Source organism: Metopolophium dirhodum, chromosome 9, assembly GCF_019925205.1.
Source record: "Metopolophium dirhodum isolate CAU chromosome 9, ASM1992520v1, whole genome shotgun sequence".
In the NCBI taxonomy this organism is placed as follows: domain Eukaryota; kingdom Metazoa; phylum Arthropoda; class Insecta; order Hemiptera; family Aphididae; genus Metopolophium; species Metopolophium dirhodum.
In genome coordinates this window covers 27,853,828-27,870,312 of record NC_083568.1, presented here as the reverse complement: position 1 = coordinate 27,870,312, position 16,485 = coordinate 27,853,828, and the positions used below count along the sequence as shown (strand labels likewise).

The following is a 16,485-nucleotide window of genomic DNA, read 5'->3' as shown; positions in this document are numbered from 1 at the left end:
TCCGTAGTTTTGTACGCCATGAAAAACGCCGGTTTCCATGGTATTACTGATAAACGATACGCGCTTTTTCGATAGCGCTACTGCACCGTGCACGAGGTGAATATTGGGAAATCTATAATTTGCCGTATTATTATTTCAGTACCAGACACCTGCAGTAGGACCAGTCTTACTTGCTAATTTCGACTTGTATTGTAGTTGTATCATGAAATAACAACTCTTAGTTCTTCAAACTTCTTTTATATCTAGATTTTGAATATTTGAGTTCTACCATTTTTCACCATGAAAATCGAAGAAGTAAAAAGTACTGTAAAAACTCAACGTATATCAAGTCACAGCCATGTCAAAGGATTGGGTCTTGATGAATTCGGTGAAGCTATTCAAATGGCTTCTGGCTTAGTTGGACAAGAAGATGCTAGACAAGTATATTCTTTATGGTTACTTAAAATTTTTTTTTTTTAGTTATTAATGAGGAACAAATGTCATTGGTTGAATATACACCTCGTTTAGATATTTTAATATATAATATATATATATATTTTTTAATCATGTATCTCAACTACCAAGTTAGAATCAATAGTTATAATGATTCCTCGGTGGACTTATTATTAAACTATGTAGTATAACTAAATGTTTGAATGTATATTATATTTAACGAGGCAAATACAGGTCTGATAATATTTCATCCTTTAGGCTGCAGGTATTGTTGTAGATATGATAAGAACAAGGAAAATGTCGGGCCGTGCTGTCTTAGTCGCTGGACCTCCAGGCACAGGCAAGACTGCAATTGCACTTGCAATTGCTCATGAACTTGGGAACAAAGTAAGTTATGTTTATCTTTATTAAATAAATAAAAACACATACCTATGTATTGAAAAAAAGAAATTAGAATGACTAAAATATTGTGGTCACTTATTATGAAAATATTAGGTTCCATTTTGTCCAATGGTGGGATCTGAAGTGTATAGTTCTGAAATTAAAAAGACAGAAGTATTGATGGAAAACTTCCGCCGTGCTATTGGTCTGCGTATTAAAGAAACAAAAGAAGTATATGAAGGAGAAGTTACTGAAATGACACCAGTTGAAACTGATTCTACTGCAGGAGGTAAAATAAAATGTTTTATTAAAATTTATCATTTATACAGCTAAGCTTAAAAATCTTACTAGGTAATTTACTGGGAACACCTTGTCCACAGCCCACTATTTGATGACTCCTGCCTAGGTCATAAGTTATTTTACATTATTTAATTTATGTTTGTAATCTTTTATGCTTAAATTTTGTTGCAAATCTATTTTTATATTAATCTTATAAATTATTTAAGATTGTTTTTGTGCATAGAGTACTAAAATAGTAACTTAAATTGTACCTACAGGTTATTCTAAAACTGTATCACATGTCATTGTTGGATTAAAGACAGCCAAAGGTACAAAACAATTAAAGCTAGATCCTACAATCTATGAATCCCTACAAAAAGAAAAAGTCGAAACTGGTGATGTTATTTATATTGAAGCTAATAGTGGAGCAGTGAAACGTCAAGGAAGAAGTGATAGTTATGCTACAGAATATGATTTGGAGGTAATTTATAAAATAATATTAAGAAGTTTAATATAGTATGATTTGTTTAACATAGACTCAATTCTGAGTCAACAAAAAAGACCCCAAAATGTCAAAATTGACTGCACATAAAAATTAAATCTAAGTGTACACATTCATTGTGGTATAAGTGAACTTTTTAGCAACAATATTTTTTTATTTAGATCTAAAAAAAACTGTCAAGGAAATAATTTCATATTCCTTGGTATATACGTGATAATTATAATTTTTACATAACTTAAATGTTGTATTTTTATCTAGGCAGAAGAATATGTACCTTTACCAAAAGGTGAAGTCCATAAAAAGAAAGAAGTCATCCAAGATGTGACATTACACGATTTAGATGTTGCTAATGCCCAACCAAAAGGTGGTCAAGATATACTATCAATGATGGGTCAATTAATGAAGTCTAAAAAGACAGAAATTACTGGTAAATTTTTGTTATTATTGCATCTTATTTACAAATTGTTAACTTTATTTTTGTTTTAGATAAATTAAGAAAGGAAATTAATAAAGTGGTAAATAAGTATATTGATCAGGGTATTGCTGAATTGGTCCCAGGGGTATTATTTATAGATGAAGTTCACATGCTTGATTTGGAAACATTCACATACTTGCACAAAGCATTAGAAAGTACCATTGCTCCTATTGTTATTTTTGCTACCAACAGAGGTCACTGTACCGTCAGGTTTGATTTTTTTTAACTTTACTTATTAGTTATAAATTATTGTTTTTAATTATTATTATTTTTTTACAGGGGTACAGATGATATTATTGCTCCTCACGGAATTCCCATGGATTTACTTGATAGATTGTTAATAATTAGAACTCTTCCATATAATCGGGAAGAAATGGAAAGTATACTTAAACTTAGAGCTCAAACTGAGGGCCACTCGATTGAACCTGATGCATTACATTATCTTGCTGAAGTTGGCACTTCTACTACTCTAAGGTAATTTGCTTTACAGTCCTTATATTATATACAACCTAGGATGTTAACATATAAGAGACTATCCTCATCCCCTCCAGCTACAACTATGAAATAGTATAGGTATTAACAACTTGTGATAACTGTATGCACAATACACACCTATACCTAACAACCTTAGTACATGTCGATGACAAAATAGATTTATATTAGAAATACTTAATCTTAGTGTGTACTTAATAAATTATTTATTATATGTGAAATGCCCCTAGTCTCTAGGACACCCACCACCGACCACCCTTTAAGCTGAGGCACGTGCCTCAAATAAAGTTCTTCGTCACGTCACTGCTGTAATCATATATTGTCTGTCTCCGAAAGAAAGGTACCGCATCTTGACAAAATCCGGTCATTGTTGCGCATCCACATCCTGTACCACAACTAGTACCACCACCACAATCGGTTAGCTGCAACGACGACGGTCGTGATAACGAGTAAACACGAACATTGTATAAACAGTGGCGATGTAAACTGAACGGTGCTCGACGGTCCGGCATCAGATCTTAGCTCAGTCTACATGCACAAAACGGTACCTTTCTTTCGTTAGACAGGCTATAGACCTTAGAATTATGAAATTAAAGTGTATTCAGATTGGATTTTTGACGGTATAGTTCAAACCATTTCCAATTCCGGGATTCAAAAAAATGTGTGCTGTATTGCCAAAACAAATTAACACTGGGAGCGCTGTCGATGCCTATCGTACTGACGGTTAGGCGGGTTCCCCCCTATGTCGAGTTTGGAGATTGTATTTATTTTCCCACATTTCGCATACATTTTGTCTTAAGTGAAGTGTATTATAACTTATAAGATATTATAGGATATTTTAATTTTTAAGTGAATTATGAGCATTTTCAAATATTTATATTTCACCTATTCATAACTCAATTAAAAATCAAGATATCGTAAAAAACCAACGATAGAACACAGATAATGTTGTTACTTAAAAGTTTGATAATTGATCAATTCACTCTAATATCAAAAATGACCACACCCTATTGAAACTAGCAAACGAAAATTTGGTATGTCATATGTGTGTAAGACAAAGACAACACGTGCGGGTGCAATGTCCTCTTAATGCCCAACGTTTTTCATTTGTCCAAAATATTGTCATAGTTAATAATTATGCTATAGAATTTTGTCTAGTTTTGATATTCAATGAAATTATTATATGTAAAACTTAGCTGTTTATACTCAATAGTGAATACCATACATGTACTTATTACGGGTCAGGAACATATTATTTATTTATCCCATCCATGGTGTCTTCATTAATATAACAGAAGGGTCGGTTCTCTAATGTGTTCACAACCTGGGTCTTGGATATAATTATATAGTCATACAAAGCATGTCTTATTTTTGTATGAAATAAATTTTCTATTAATTTTAATGTTCTAAAAACTTAAAAATGTCATTATGTAAATATTATGGAACATTTTTATGTTTTATTAAATGAAATATACACTACAAATTAAATTGATTTTTAATTTTTATCAGATATGCCATTCAATTATTAACTCCATCATCACAAAATGCCAAGATGAATGGACATGGATCAATATTAAGAATAGATATAGAAGAAACTACGTCATTATTTATGCATGCTAAAGAATCATGTAAAATACTAAAGAAATGTGCTGATAAATTTATGAAATAATTTGTAACTTTAATTTATGGTGTTTATGTATTAATATTTACTCAAAATTTTTTTTATTAAATTATACCAATTTCCTGTTTTCAGTAAGTACAAATAAAAAAAAAATTTATATATCCTCTATACTTATGTAATTATTTTAATATTTTAATTACTTGAGACGGATGTTGATACAGACTTCAAATATATACCCACCATGGCCCATGTTTCCTTGTGAACCACTGCCCCGCAGTGTTCGAAAATAGCGCACTCACCTTTAACAACCTCGTTACTGATGATCCTGTTGGCTGTTACTCATACTGACAAAAATCAATTAAATTCTATTATTTTGGTTATTAAATCTGACCATGTCAGACTTAGCGATATTTTAGATTCTGAGCGGAGCGATGAATTTATAGAAAGATGTTTTATTTTTTTTTGTGTATGTATACACGATAAGTATTAAAAATATTGATTCAATCTTCAACAATAAGGGTGGTTTCTGATGACGAATTCCGATTTTGTTCAGAGTCGTTTTTCTTATTCATATGCAATGATATATCATTGAATTCTTGAATTCAAATTTAACACATCCATTACAGTCACTACCACACAATTCAGTACTGTACAGCTGAACGGTGCCCACCTAATGTTTATTTAACATTTTAACATTGAATGCGTCATATTCAGTTCAGTGACAAATGCCAATTCTGAATGGTCAATGCTCATAAATCGTAATTCCCCCCACAACCACGAATTAAGATATACCTTAATATAGTATATCTTAATATTCGTGCCCACAACCTACTATAAAAAAAAAAGTCCGCTTCACGAAAACTGGCGGGTGACCGCAACGAACCAAGCGGATTATTTGTTGTAGTGGTTATTAAACAATTTGCCGCGCTTTTCAAATACGTACGCCATATAAGCATGCCTATAAACAATAAGTATTCGTCTTTTTTTCCCGCTTTTTTTATGCATAAAACGTAAAATCGATTCTGTTTGATAAAGGATGTATTATTTATAATACATACTAATTTTTAAAAATATGATTTAAATTTTTAAATTTTTAAATATCTAATTATTATTATTTATTATAGTATTTGACAAATGTTTTTTTTTTTGTTTTTTTTTATTATTTAATACATCTACAATCTATACAATTTTTTTTGTACAATAATTAGATTTGATAAAAAAAGAAGAGAATATAAAATGACAGCGAATATTAAGGTTGGGAAGTTATCCATTGATAACACCCAGCATGTGCGTTAGTTATTGACTAATGATTATTAATGTAAGAGATTCCTACACCATTTTCTTTTTAGTCTTCGTCGAGGGTTGTCGGGTAGAGTTTTAGATGATAATTTTTTGATTAGTGGATTAGTGTGTGATTCGAGTTTAATATGAAATCTGATGTAGTATGTTTTAGTGATTTGATTTAGGGTTTGTATTTTTAAATCTTTGTGGAGGTTGGAGTTTGTTATGTACCAAGGAGCAGAAGAAATTAGACGGAGACAGATGGACTGGAAGGCTTGTATTGATCTGGTGTTGGAGGGTTTTGCGGCTCCCCATAATTGGATGCCGTATGTCCATAGCGGCCTAAGTAGGGACTTGTAAATTAGTAATTTGGTGTCAATGTTCATTTTAGATCTCAATAATGGTCTGAGGAGGTGTAGACGAGAATTAGGGGCTTTTCGTTTATCAACTATGTGAGGATTCCAGGTTAGTTTACTGTCAAGGGTAAGACCAAGATATTTTACTTGTGTGCAAATAGGGATTGGAATGTTGTTCATTGAAATTTGAGGACAAGTTTTTTTATTTAAGGTAAATGTTATGAAGGAGGACTTGGTTTCGTTGATTTTGATTTTCCACCTCTTTGTCCAGAGGTGTATAATTTCGAGGTGTCTTTGTATCATGTTTGAGGCTATAATGGGATTTTCATTGGTTGCTAAAATTGCCGTGTCGTCCGCGTAAGAACCAAGTTCGGTATAGGAAGTTTTGGGAATGTCGTGAGTGAATATATTATATAGAAAAGGGGCAATATCGCTACCTTGGGGAACTCCGGCAAGAATGTCAAAGTAGTTTGAGTAGCATGATTTCTGTCGTACAATGAAAGTACGGTCACTAAGGTACGATTTTATAAGTAAGTAATAAGGCGCAGGCAGAAATTTTTTTAGTTTGAACAGTAGGCCTTCAAACCAGACTCTATTGAACGCTTACGCTACGTCCAAGAAGACAGCAGCACAGTAATATTTTTTTTCTAGTGACGAAGATATAGTGTCGACTACTCTATGAAGTTGATGGATCGTTGAGTGGTTCGGTCTGAAACCGTATTGTGTATCTGGGATCATGTTTGCTGAGGTAGCCAGAGGAATGAGTCTTTTTAGTAAGATCTTTTCGAATACTTTTGATAGAGTTGGTAATAAGCTTATGGGTCGATATGATGTAACTTTTTCTGGAGGCTTGTTGGGTTTTGGAATTAGTATGATTTCGGAAAATTTCCAGGTTAGGTTAAAATTTGTGTCTTTGCCACCGGGACCTAGCTTTACGTTTTTCTTGGAGAAGAAATTTTATGTGATTCGGGAGTGGGTATTTTTTAGGGTGGGTTGGACTATGGAATGTTGCCAAGTGCGTGCATTCTTGAATGTCTGTCGCGAGCTTTTGAATTGTTTCATCAATATCATCGCTTGACTTTAAGGATGGGTTGAGTTGAGTGCGAATTTCAACGAGTTTTTGAAAAGTAGGCCAGTGTGTTTTTCCAGGAGCTTGGAGATTTGCGGGAGGATTTGCAGAGCGTATTTAAAACTCAAGTATAACAGGTGAGTGGTCAGATGAAAGGTCATTAGTGTTAGTGACCGTGGTAATGCAGTTGTTTGGTATTTTTGTGATAAAGATATCAAGAATATCTGGACGTCTGTTCCGATGAGAAGGCCAATAGGTGGGGTGAGGGGGAGGTAGAATTTTTATATTGGAGTTAGCTATAGAGTTGTGAAGGGTTCTGCCTCTTGTATTAGTTGAAAAACAACCCCAAGAGGAATGTTTGGCGTTTAGGTCACCGGCGACGATAAAATGTTTACCTAGGGATTCGAAGAAATTTATAAAGTTATTTGAGCTAATTTTAGGTCCTGGGGGGCAGTAGGAGGAAGAGAGTGTCAGATTAATATGTTTATTTACGGGAACAAGAATGCTTGTTGCTTGAATGTAAGTTTCACTGATTATAGGAAGAGGGGAATGGGGCAAGTTATTCTTAACAAGTATCAAGGAGCCAGTGTGAGCCGTGTTGTCAGGGTGATTGCTTTGATAAACTTTATAACCGAGTATTTTGATAGATTTTGACGGAGTAAGATGAGATTCGGACAACATAGCTATGTCTATATTAAGATCACTGAGGATTGTCTGGAGTTCTAATTTGTGAGGTGTAATGCCGTTTGCGTTCCATGTGAGTAATTTGAGTTTTAGGTTAGTTTCCATTGTTGGTACTTAATTTATTTATTTGTGAGGTAAGAAGGGTTATTAAGGGATTAAGAAGTTTTATGAGGGGAGAGATTAGAGTTTTAAACTCGGATATGAAAGTTGTAAGTTGGTTTGTAAATAGTTGATCGGAGGGTGGGTCGTTTGTGCGGCTTGATTTGAACTTATTTGATTTATTACCTTTAACCAATTGTGAGAATGATAAGTGCTGGGTATCACTGGGTTCATTTAGAGAACTTTCGGGATCGTTGATCAGATGTGATGCTCCTGGAGGAGGTTGGCTGTTGGGTTGGGCTTGAGGTGTGTCGGAGTTTTCTGTAGTCAGTCTTGAGATGGTGATCGGTTGTTGTTTTTTACGGAAACGTTGGAGGTCTTTGTGGACAGTGCATCCTCTGTAGTTTGCCAGGTGGGCCTTGCTGCAAAGTGCGCATTTTGCAGGTAGGTCCTTGGATTTGGAGCATTGGTCAGAGGTATGGTTTTCGCCGCATCGGACGCATTTAGGCAGATGATTGCGATATGATTTAGTGTGGCCGTACTGTTGACAGCGATGGCATTGGACTAGATCTCGTCTGATGTGTGGAGCTTCGAATTTGACTTAAGTGAAACATATATTATTTATCTTGAAGATGTCTTGGTTGTTTGGAGGTGGGTTTAGGTCAACAAAAAATAGTGGAAGGGGTTCTTTTGATTGATATTTTAGGATGTTAGTGGCATTTTTAACCATAAAACCATGTTTTTCAATTTCATCTTTAATGTAATCAGTAGGGATTGTATGATGCAGATTCCTAATAATGACTCTGTAGGATTTTTCTTCGTGTGTCTGGTACGTGTGATATTCAAGTTTGTTCTCGTTGAACAATGCTATAACGGCACGGTAAGAACTGGCTGAGTGAAGGTTTATTTTTATATTTTTTGAGTTGGACTTGCATAGGAAGCCCTCGGTTTTTGTTATTTGTTCTAAGTTTTTACACAGAGTGATGTAATTAATCGGAGATGTTAAGAAGATTGGTGGTGGAGGAGGTGGTGGTGACTCGTTGCTTTCTGTGTTAGTTACGATGTCCATATTTTCTTCGTCGGTGTTGAGTAGGGAATAACGGTTTGGTGAGGAGAAATTTGGCAACTCGTTTGTTTTTTTTGTGCGAGGTGAAGTAGTGTTATTAGGTGACCTTATGCGTTTGTTGTTGTCAACAATATTCCATTCTTGGTCGTTATCTGAAGTGGCAGGTGTAGAAGTTACGTCCTGCGTCTTGTGGGAGATAGTTTTTGTTATAACTAACGGAGATAATTTCGAATTGTTTTTGAATTTATTTGTGTCTGAGTTATTCCGTTGCATGGTGCAGCAGTTAATATGTTGCAGGTTGCGGCCTACAGCCGTTTCAACTACGGTGATTGCGGATTGGATTGTGTTTTTATTTTTAAACGTGTGGAATATACGGAAAACGATAATAATTATATTGAATAATACGGTTCGACTTAGTACTCATTAATTTAATGACGCGATAAGCGAAGGGCGATAGTGTACGTGCACGACGGTCAACGGACGTGTGCTACGGACGACTTGCCGTGCGGGACTTGACAAATGTTTATAATAATAAAAGTAAAAATTCAAATTATAATTTTACATAATACTTGAATACCGACTTACAATACAATATACCAACAAAATACAAAATACAAAAATCAAAACTTAAAAAACAAAAAACTTAACCTAATAATACAAGTAAAAATATATAATTTTTTTAATTAACATTTTGTATTACAATTAATTTCAATAATCATCGTTAAGGTTTAAATAAAAAAATACAGAATAAAATATAAATAAAAATTATACAAAATCAGAAATTGGTAGTACTATTCCACATTTTCTTCATCGTCACTGTCATCCCAATCGCTGTCATCTGGTAACAAGGTCATAATGATTGGCTCTAACATAGTATCTCTCATAATTTCCTTTTCGTTATCCTTGTCTTGCAGTTCTTCGGCATGTCTCACACACTTTTCCCAATCCTGTTGGGTAACCGAATCCAACGCTTCGTGAGTCAATCGTTCTATATCGCACATTTTAAAAGTTGTATTGTTTTTCGCCACTTGACCTTTTACCTGGGCCCATATCAACTCAATTGGATTGTATTGGTAATGATATGGAGGAAGTCGAACAACTTTATGGCCCATATCTAATGCCAATTGATCCAATTCATATTTTTTTTCGGTTGGTATTAAAGTTTTAACTCTCATTTTAAGTTCAGCTAGTGTCTCTAATGGTGAAAATTTGATATTTTTTTTAGTCAACCAATCCTGTACATCTGCTTTTTTTGTATTGCTCTTTGGATAGTTGTCTATGAGGGTTGAATGATATGATGCATTATCCATTATGACGACAGACGGTTCTTCAAGATTATTCAACATTTGGGTGAACCAAGATTTAAACACATCTGAATTCATTTGGCTGTGGTAATCCGTAGAATTACCAGTATTACTCCGGAAAACCAATTTTGCATTTGGAATGAACCCGTACTTAGCACACCCTGCGTGCACCACAATAAGACGCCCACCTTTTCCAGTAGGGATTTTTGGACCCACAATATTTGTGTCATGTTGCCATGCGACACTTAGTGAATGATTTTGATTGACCCATGTCTCGTCAAGATATACTATTTGCCGAAGATCGTTATTTTTGCGCAGTGTACAAATTTCTCTTAAAAATTTACATCTAAGGGACACTATGTCATTACGCTCCATTAAAAACTTACGACCGTCACTACATTTTTTATAAGAAAATTTTAAATTTTTTAGTAGTCTTTGAATAGATGTTATTTGTCCTGGGTAATTTATTTTGCTTTTGACGGAATTAAGTATTAATTGTGATGTGGGATACTCACCCCTGTCATAAAATTCATGTACGGTCCTTCTAACTACCTCACTATCAAAATCATCCAACTGCGATACAAGTTTTGGCCTCTTGTATAATTTCCGTGGAGATGAAAAAGAAGGGCCCGTCTCAGGTAATTCATTACTCTTCTTTACTTCTGAACATATTCGCTGAATGGAGCGTTTTGATATTCCACAAGCTTCAGCGGTGACGTCTTGCGTTTTTATAAAAAAATCAGAATCGAGTTTTTTTGTTTCAGATAGTTTTTTAAAAAATAAATAAACATTATAAACAATTTTTTTACTTTGGCTGTGGATATCGTGATCTTTAAATGTCATTTTTAATTATATATATAGTAAATAGAATATTAAAAATAGTAAAAAAAATGAGGTTTTGAAACAAATATTTGTATTTCAACGGACAGCCACAGTGTACACAGCAACACTGAACGAACTATAATGCACAGAAAACCGTAAAACACGATGCCAAAGCAGCTGCAAATACAACAGCAATATAAAACACCCCTCTATTTACTGTATACGTTTTCAAAAACGGATAAACGTGGAATGTAGTCCGCAGGAGAGCCAAACATTTGAAATTTAACAATAGCGCTAATATAGTTACGCGCCGCTGACCTGGACCGCAACAGGTGGTCGCATAGAATGAGAACCATTGTCTACAGGCTGGGTGAAGTCCGGGGTACGACGGCGGCAACCCGCCAGTTTTCGTGAAGTACGTCTTATATAAGACGACGTAGTAACAAGACATATTTTATTAAGAAGTTCTTTGCCAAACACGGATCACAACCATAGATAATAAAAACATGAATAGGACCATGGTCTTAGAAGATAGATATTAAACCATGGTTTGTTTTTTAATCTTGTCTGAGAATTGATTACGTGTCTTGTGATATCTGATTAGATAATAATATTCTTTTCAAAATAAAAACAATCTCTAAATTAGTAAGTTAGTAGACTATTCTTTAATATATGAACCTACCTACTAAACGTTTAAACAGTAAAAAGGTGATTATATTAACAATTCGTCACAACATTAACATTTTAGTAAATTACCTTGTTGACTAAGCCTAAAGAATTTCAACTGATGTAATATTTTAATTTTGTCATTTCATTTCAACATTAACAATTACGTTTAATTTTTATTTTAATTTTTATTCGAGTTACTAAAAACATTTGAAATGGTAGACAATCAAGTTATTTTTCCAGACACTGTCACAGTACTAAAATCATCAAATGGTTCTGTAGTTTATCTTGTTGGTACTGCTCATTTTAGTGAAGAGAGCCAAGAAGATGTCGCTCAAGTATAATAAGATATAAAATATAAAATATAATATATTTACTTATATTATTGTTTTTTTATGTAACAGGTAATAAATGCAGTCAAACCAGATGTTGTTGTGATAGAATTATGCTATAACCGGAATAGCATATTAACAATCGATGAATCCACTATTGCCAATGTTTCAGGCATTACATTAGGTATTTATATTATTGATTCATTTTTACTTAAACGCTACATAACTAAAAAATATCTTGAAACCGAGTCCAAAGTTTTGACCGCCTTATGTTTTAATGTATGGTAGACATTTGAGTCTAGTGTTTGATAAATTACTTTACTTTTCAAATAGATGTGTCTATGATACTTTCTCATTACAAAAAAAAAAAATGTCTGATATTTTTTTAATTTCTTATGGATTGTTATTTTACAAGCAAGTAGCAACATAACTAGTAATACAGTATAGTAAAAATGTATAATTTAATAAATATGTATAAATTATATCTAATACAAATACACAATACGGCTGTCGACCGAATTTTCAAGGTGGTATGCCATAGGTAAATAATGAAAGGAAGTAAAAATATATTTTTGGGGGGGTATAACTTTTTTCTGGGGGGTTAATAAATAAACACAGATAATGCATTGCCAACAGAAAAAAATATTGAAAATAAAATAATAATTAGTCCACATACAATAATAATATGAGTCAAAAAATTTATTAATTTTAGGAAGGGGTCTAGATTTTAAGAGTAATTAGAAGGGTGTCCAGATGACCAGATAAACATACATAATATTTAGTTGATTGAACAAAATCATTGTATAATAGTAAATAATTAAAATAATTACATTGTTAAAGTTACATATTCCAAAAATATCCGTTTATAATAAAAATAAATGTCACTTATCAATTATCTTTGTATAAGTTTGTATTAGTGCATATACCATCCCTGTCCACCCCTCAAGATAAAAAACATAATATATAATTAACACCGAATACTTTGTTATGATTTGAAATAACGCAACTAATAAAAATTTATAATTTGGTTTTTGATTTTTATAGAAGATTTGAAAGGGTCAATTAAAAAATTAGGCCTTACTCAAGGTATATTTTATCAACTGATGATAAATATATCAGCAAATATATCTCGTGATCTTGGCATGATACCAGGTGGTGAATTTCGTAGAGCTGTCATTGAAGTATTAATTTCATACAATTTTTCCTATTATGGTTTACATTATTACATGTATATTTATATTTATATTTTTTTCCAAATTAAAATTTAGGCTAAAAAATATAACAGCCACATTTATCTAGGTGATAGACCAGTTGATATCACTATAAAAAGAGTGATTTCAATGTTGAGCTGGCCAAAAAGCATTAAACTTCTGGCTCACTTGTTATTTACTGCGGATTTTAAAATTACGTAAGTTTTCATATTACTTTTTATCAATTATAATTTATAAACTTAAAAAAATTTATTACAAATAGAAAAGAAGATGTCGAAAAATTTAAAAACAAGGACTTACTAGAAACTTTAATGCATGAAATGGCTGCTGATTATCCAGAGTTGGAGAGAGTAATAGTTGATGAAAGAGATAAGTTTTTAACTTATAGTTTACAAAATTGCGCTGGATTTGTAATTGAAAAAACTGGCAATAAGCCTAATATATTTAATTCAAGTTAGTAATAGAATAAATGCAAAATTGTTTCTTGTTAATTTATAAATGTTTGAATGATAACAATAATAGTAAATATAACTTAAAATAGGACCTCAAGTTATTGTTGGCGTAGTTGGATTAGGTCACGTTGCTGGTATTAAAAAATATTGGGAAAAAATTGCTGATGAGCAAATTGCAGAACTAATTATGTAAGTTATTAGTTGATTTTATTACATGAATTTGTGTAAGCAAATAATTTTTAACAGCATATACAAATTTTACTGTACTACTAAAATTAAATAAAAGTATCTGGTGTTGTACACAATTATTAAATTTAAGAAAAATATTTTAGTCTGAAATCTAAAATGTTGATATATATATTTTTGTTTAGAATTCCACCTCAATCAAGAAGTAGCAAAGTTATTAAAGTTGTCATCAAAGTTTCTGCCTATGGTTTACTTTTATGGGGTGTCTCAAAGATCCCTGGTGTAAGATCACTATCAAAAATGGCTTATGAAGCAGTTACTTCTACTTCTACTTCTCTTGTTCAAGGAAAATTTATAAAATTACAATAAACTATAAAAAATCATCATTCCATTATATTTTATGGTATGTATAGGAATCAACTTTGAATGTCTATATCACTATATTAGTTTTTTAAGAGTACATCTTACCCGAAAATATAATATTGTCTTCGTCTAATTATCGTCCAGCGGCTCCAATTTTTTATTGTTAGCTTAAATAAATAAGAGAGTAAATTGACCTATAATCAAATTTAAATGTAAGAACATTATCTGTGTTCTTTCTTTGGTTTTTTACGATATTTAAATTTTGAAGTGAATTATGAGCATTTTCAAATATTAATATTTTACATACTCATAAAGTCATAACTTATATTATACTATATGTAAACTAAATTTGGACAGTCCTTAATGTGTGTAATGTTGAAATGGGATGAAATTTTTTAGGCTTTTATACTTCCTAACCGTTTCACAATAGTTCAAAATATTGAAATATGAACAATTTCTGAATATTATTATGTTTTAGTCTAATAAATCAAATTTTATAATTAAGATTTAACTGTATCAGTAAAGCTCAATACTTCAATAATAAAAGTAGAACATATGGAATACAGTGTAACTTTTTTCATATTTTTTAAAGTTATCAATTTAACTTGGGTACAGATCCGTAGCAAATGGGGTAAGTGCCTAAGGGCGGCAGAAGTTGTAACATTTTAAGTTATAACAGATGTTTAAATAGGGGTGCTAAATATTATTAGAGCGTCAATGAAGGTTAGCACGGACTTACTTAGGTACACAATAATATTTATCATTGTATTTATCATTTATTTTTAATCATAAGGCACTGTAATTGGCGATGTTCTAATTTTAACTACTGAATTTATACCTATTTAATCTATGTATAAAATATAAGATATCAATATATTTTGAAGATTCACAAATATTACCCGCTTACTTAATTTTTTGGAGCAATTACCCACCAAAAAATAACTACTTACTTACTTGATATTAAATATATAAAATATTAATTAGTATACATAATCGAATTTAAATAAATTGTATGCTGTCTCACACAGCAGTCACTTTCTCCCTTCTTGTAAACTAATAAAAATACAAACTACATTTTTTCCTTATTTGTTGAACAATTAAACTAAACAAACATCATTGGTCAATGTTAGCTTAGAGTTTTGAAATTTTACTTCATAGTTCAAAAACCATTAAGGTATAGGATCTAGAATAAAACTGTACTACACTATTGGACCATTGTGGATCTTAAGTGTTTCCTTTTTTGTAATTTGGTGTATACAAATATGTACTTCTTTTTTTTTTTAATAATTACCTTCTTATTTTTGTTTCAGTTATAAATAATAAATTGCAAATACAACTGTTCTAATAATGTTTAGTAATAATCAAAGCGAAGATAATTATGATCATATTGATGATTCACTTATATATTCTTCAACAAACATTCCGGGACCCGGTTGTAATATGAATGATTTAAACAGCTGTCCCAATCAAATGTGTAATTGTACCAATTTGTGTCAAACACCAAGTTGCGAATGCATTAGTTCAGCTGGCTATAATAATTATGACAATTTTGGTAAACTAATTTCAATTAATAGGTTTATTTATGAATGTAATGATTTATGTAAGTGTACTTCGTGTCAAAATCGAATTGTTCAACTTGGACCAAGAATTGGTTTGCGCATTTCTCAGTGCAGCAAAGGCTATGGATTATATACCAATTTTTATATCGAAAGAGGGCAATTTGTTTGTGAATATGCTGGAGAAATAATTGATTTAACTGAAGCAGAGAGACGTTCTAATTTAGATCACGAAAATTATATATTTGTGATAAACGAACACTTTTCTGGAAATGTAACTACAACCGTAATCGATTCTACCATTATTGGAAATATTGGTCGATATATTAACCATAGTTGCGAACCCAATTGTATGATTGTGCCAGTGCGGGTTGATTCGTTAATTCCAAGGCTAGCAATTTTTGCAATAAAAGATATTCAGTGTAATGAAGAAATTACATATCATTACGGAGGTGAAGGATCTCGCCCTCAAAATAATTTGTCCGAAGTTAAATGCTTATGTGAATCACTTAGTTGTAACAGTTTTTTACCTCGTAAAACAGGGTTATTTTAATGTTAAGTATATTTAAGCAGTTGTGTATATAATATATATTCTTTAATGATAGTTAAATACTTAAATATAAGAATATAATATTTATAATTATTAATTTAACATTCCTGAGTGAAAAATAAAATAAAATGTAAGTCAGATATTTTAAGTTTAAAGCATGCCAACTATTGGTTGGATAATCATTTATGTAGCAAAATTAGTTAATTTTTATTATTAAATTTGGATGTTAATTTTATTTTGTAAATAATATTGTATTTTGTATTTACAATGATTTTTAAAATATAGATTTCTTTCATTTTTATTCTA

The 16,485-nt window shown here is 31.8% G+C and overlaps 4 protein-coding genes across 4 annotated transcripts; 3 read left to right on the top strand and 1 right to left on the bottom strand.

Annotated features, from left to right (window-relative positions):
- Window positions 1–75: 75 nt before the first annotated feature.
- Window positions 76–4,350, top strand: LOC132952022 (ruvB-like helicase 1). The gene is made up of 8 exons (XM_061024135.1): window positions 76–420; window positions 691–819; window positions 928–1,102; window positions 1,371–1,573; window positions 1,853–2,021; window positions 2,081–2,279; window positions 2,349–2,543; window positions 4,071–4,350. The coding sequence occupies exons 1-8, from the start codon at window positions 280–282 to the stop codon at window positions 4,228–4,230; spliced, it is 1,371 nt and encodes a 456-aa protein (XP_060880118.1). The 5' UTR covers window positions 76–279; the 3' UTR covers window positions 4,231–4,350.
- A 5,178-nt stretch (window positions 4,351–9,528) lies between these two features.
- Window positions 9,529–10,416, bottom strand: LOC132953053 (uncharacterized). Its single transcript, XM_061025602.1, has one exon. The coding sequence runs from the start codon at window positions 10,414–10,416 to the stop codon at window positions 9,529–9,531; it is 888 nt and encodes a 295-aa protein (XP_060881585.1).
- Window positions 10,417–11,344: 928 nt separating this feature from the next.
- Window positions 11,345–16,480, top strand: LOC132952968 (traB domain-containing protein-like). The gene is made up of 8 exons (XM_061025500.1): window positions 11,345–11,867; window positions 11,934–12,045; window positions 12,906–13,042; window positions 13,130–13,269; window positions 13,335–13,525; window positions 13,614–13,713; window positions 13,896–14,113; window positions 15,384–16,480. The coding sequence occupies exons 1-7, from the start codon at window positions 11,745–11,747 to the stop codon at window positions 14,077–14,079; spliced, it is 987 nt and encodes a 328-aa protein (XP_060881483.1). The 5' UTR covers window positions 11,345–11,744; the 3' UTR covers window positions 14,080–14,113; window positions 15,384–16,480.
- Window positions 15,421–16,182, top strand: LOC132953052 (probable histone-lysine N-methyltransferase set-23). Its single transcript, XM_061025601.1, has one exon. It carries the CDS (start codon window positions 15,421–15,423, stop codon window positions 16,180–16,182), a length of 762 nt encoding a protein of 253 aa, XP_060881584.1.
- Window positions 16,481–16,485: the final 5 nt, after the last annotated feature.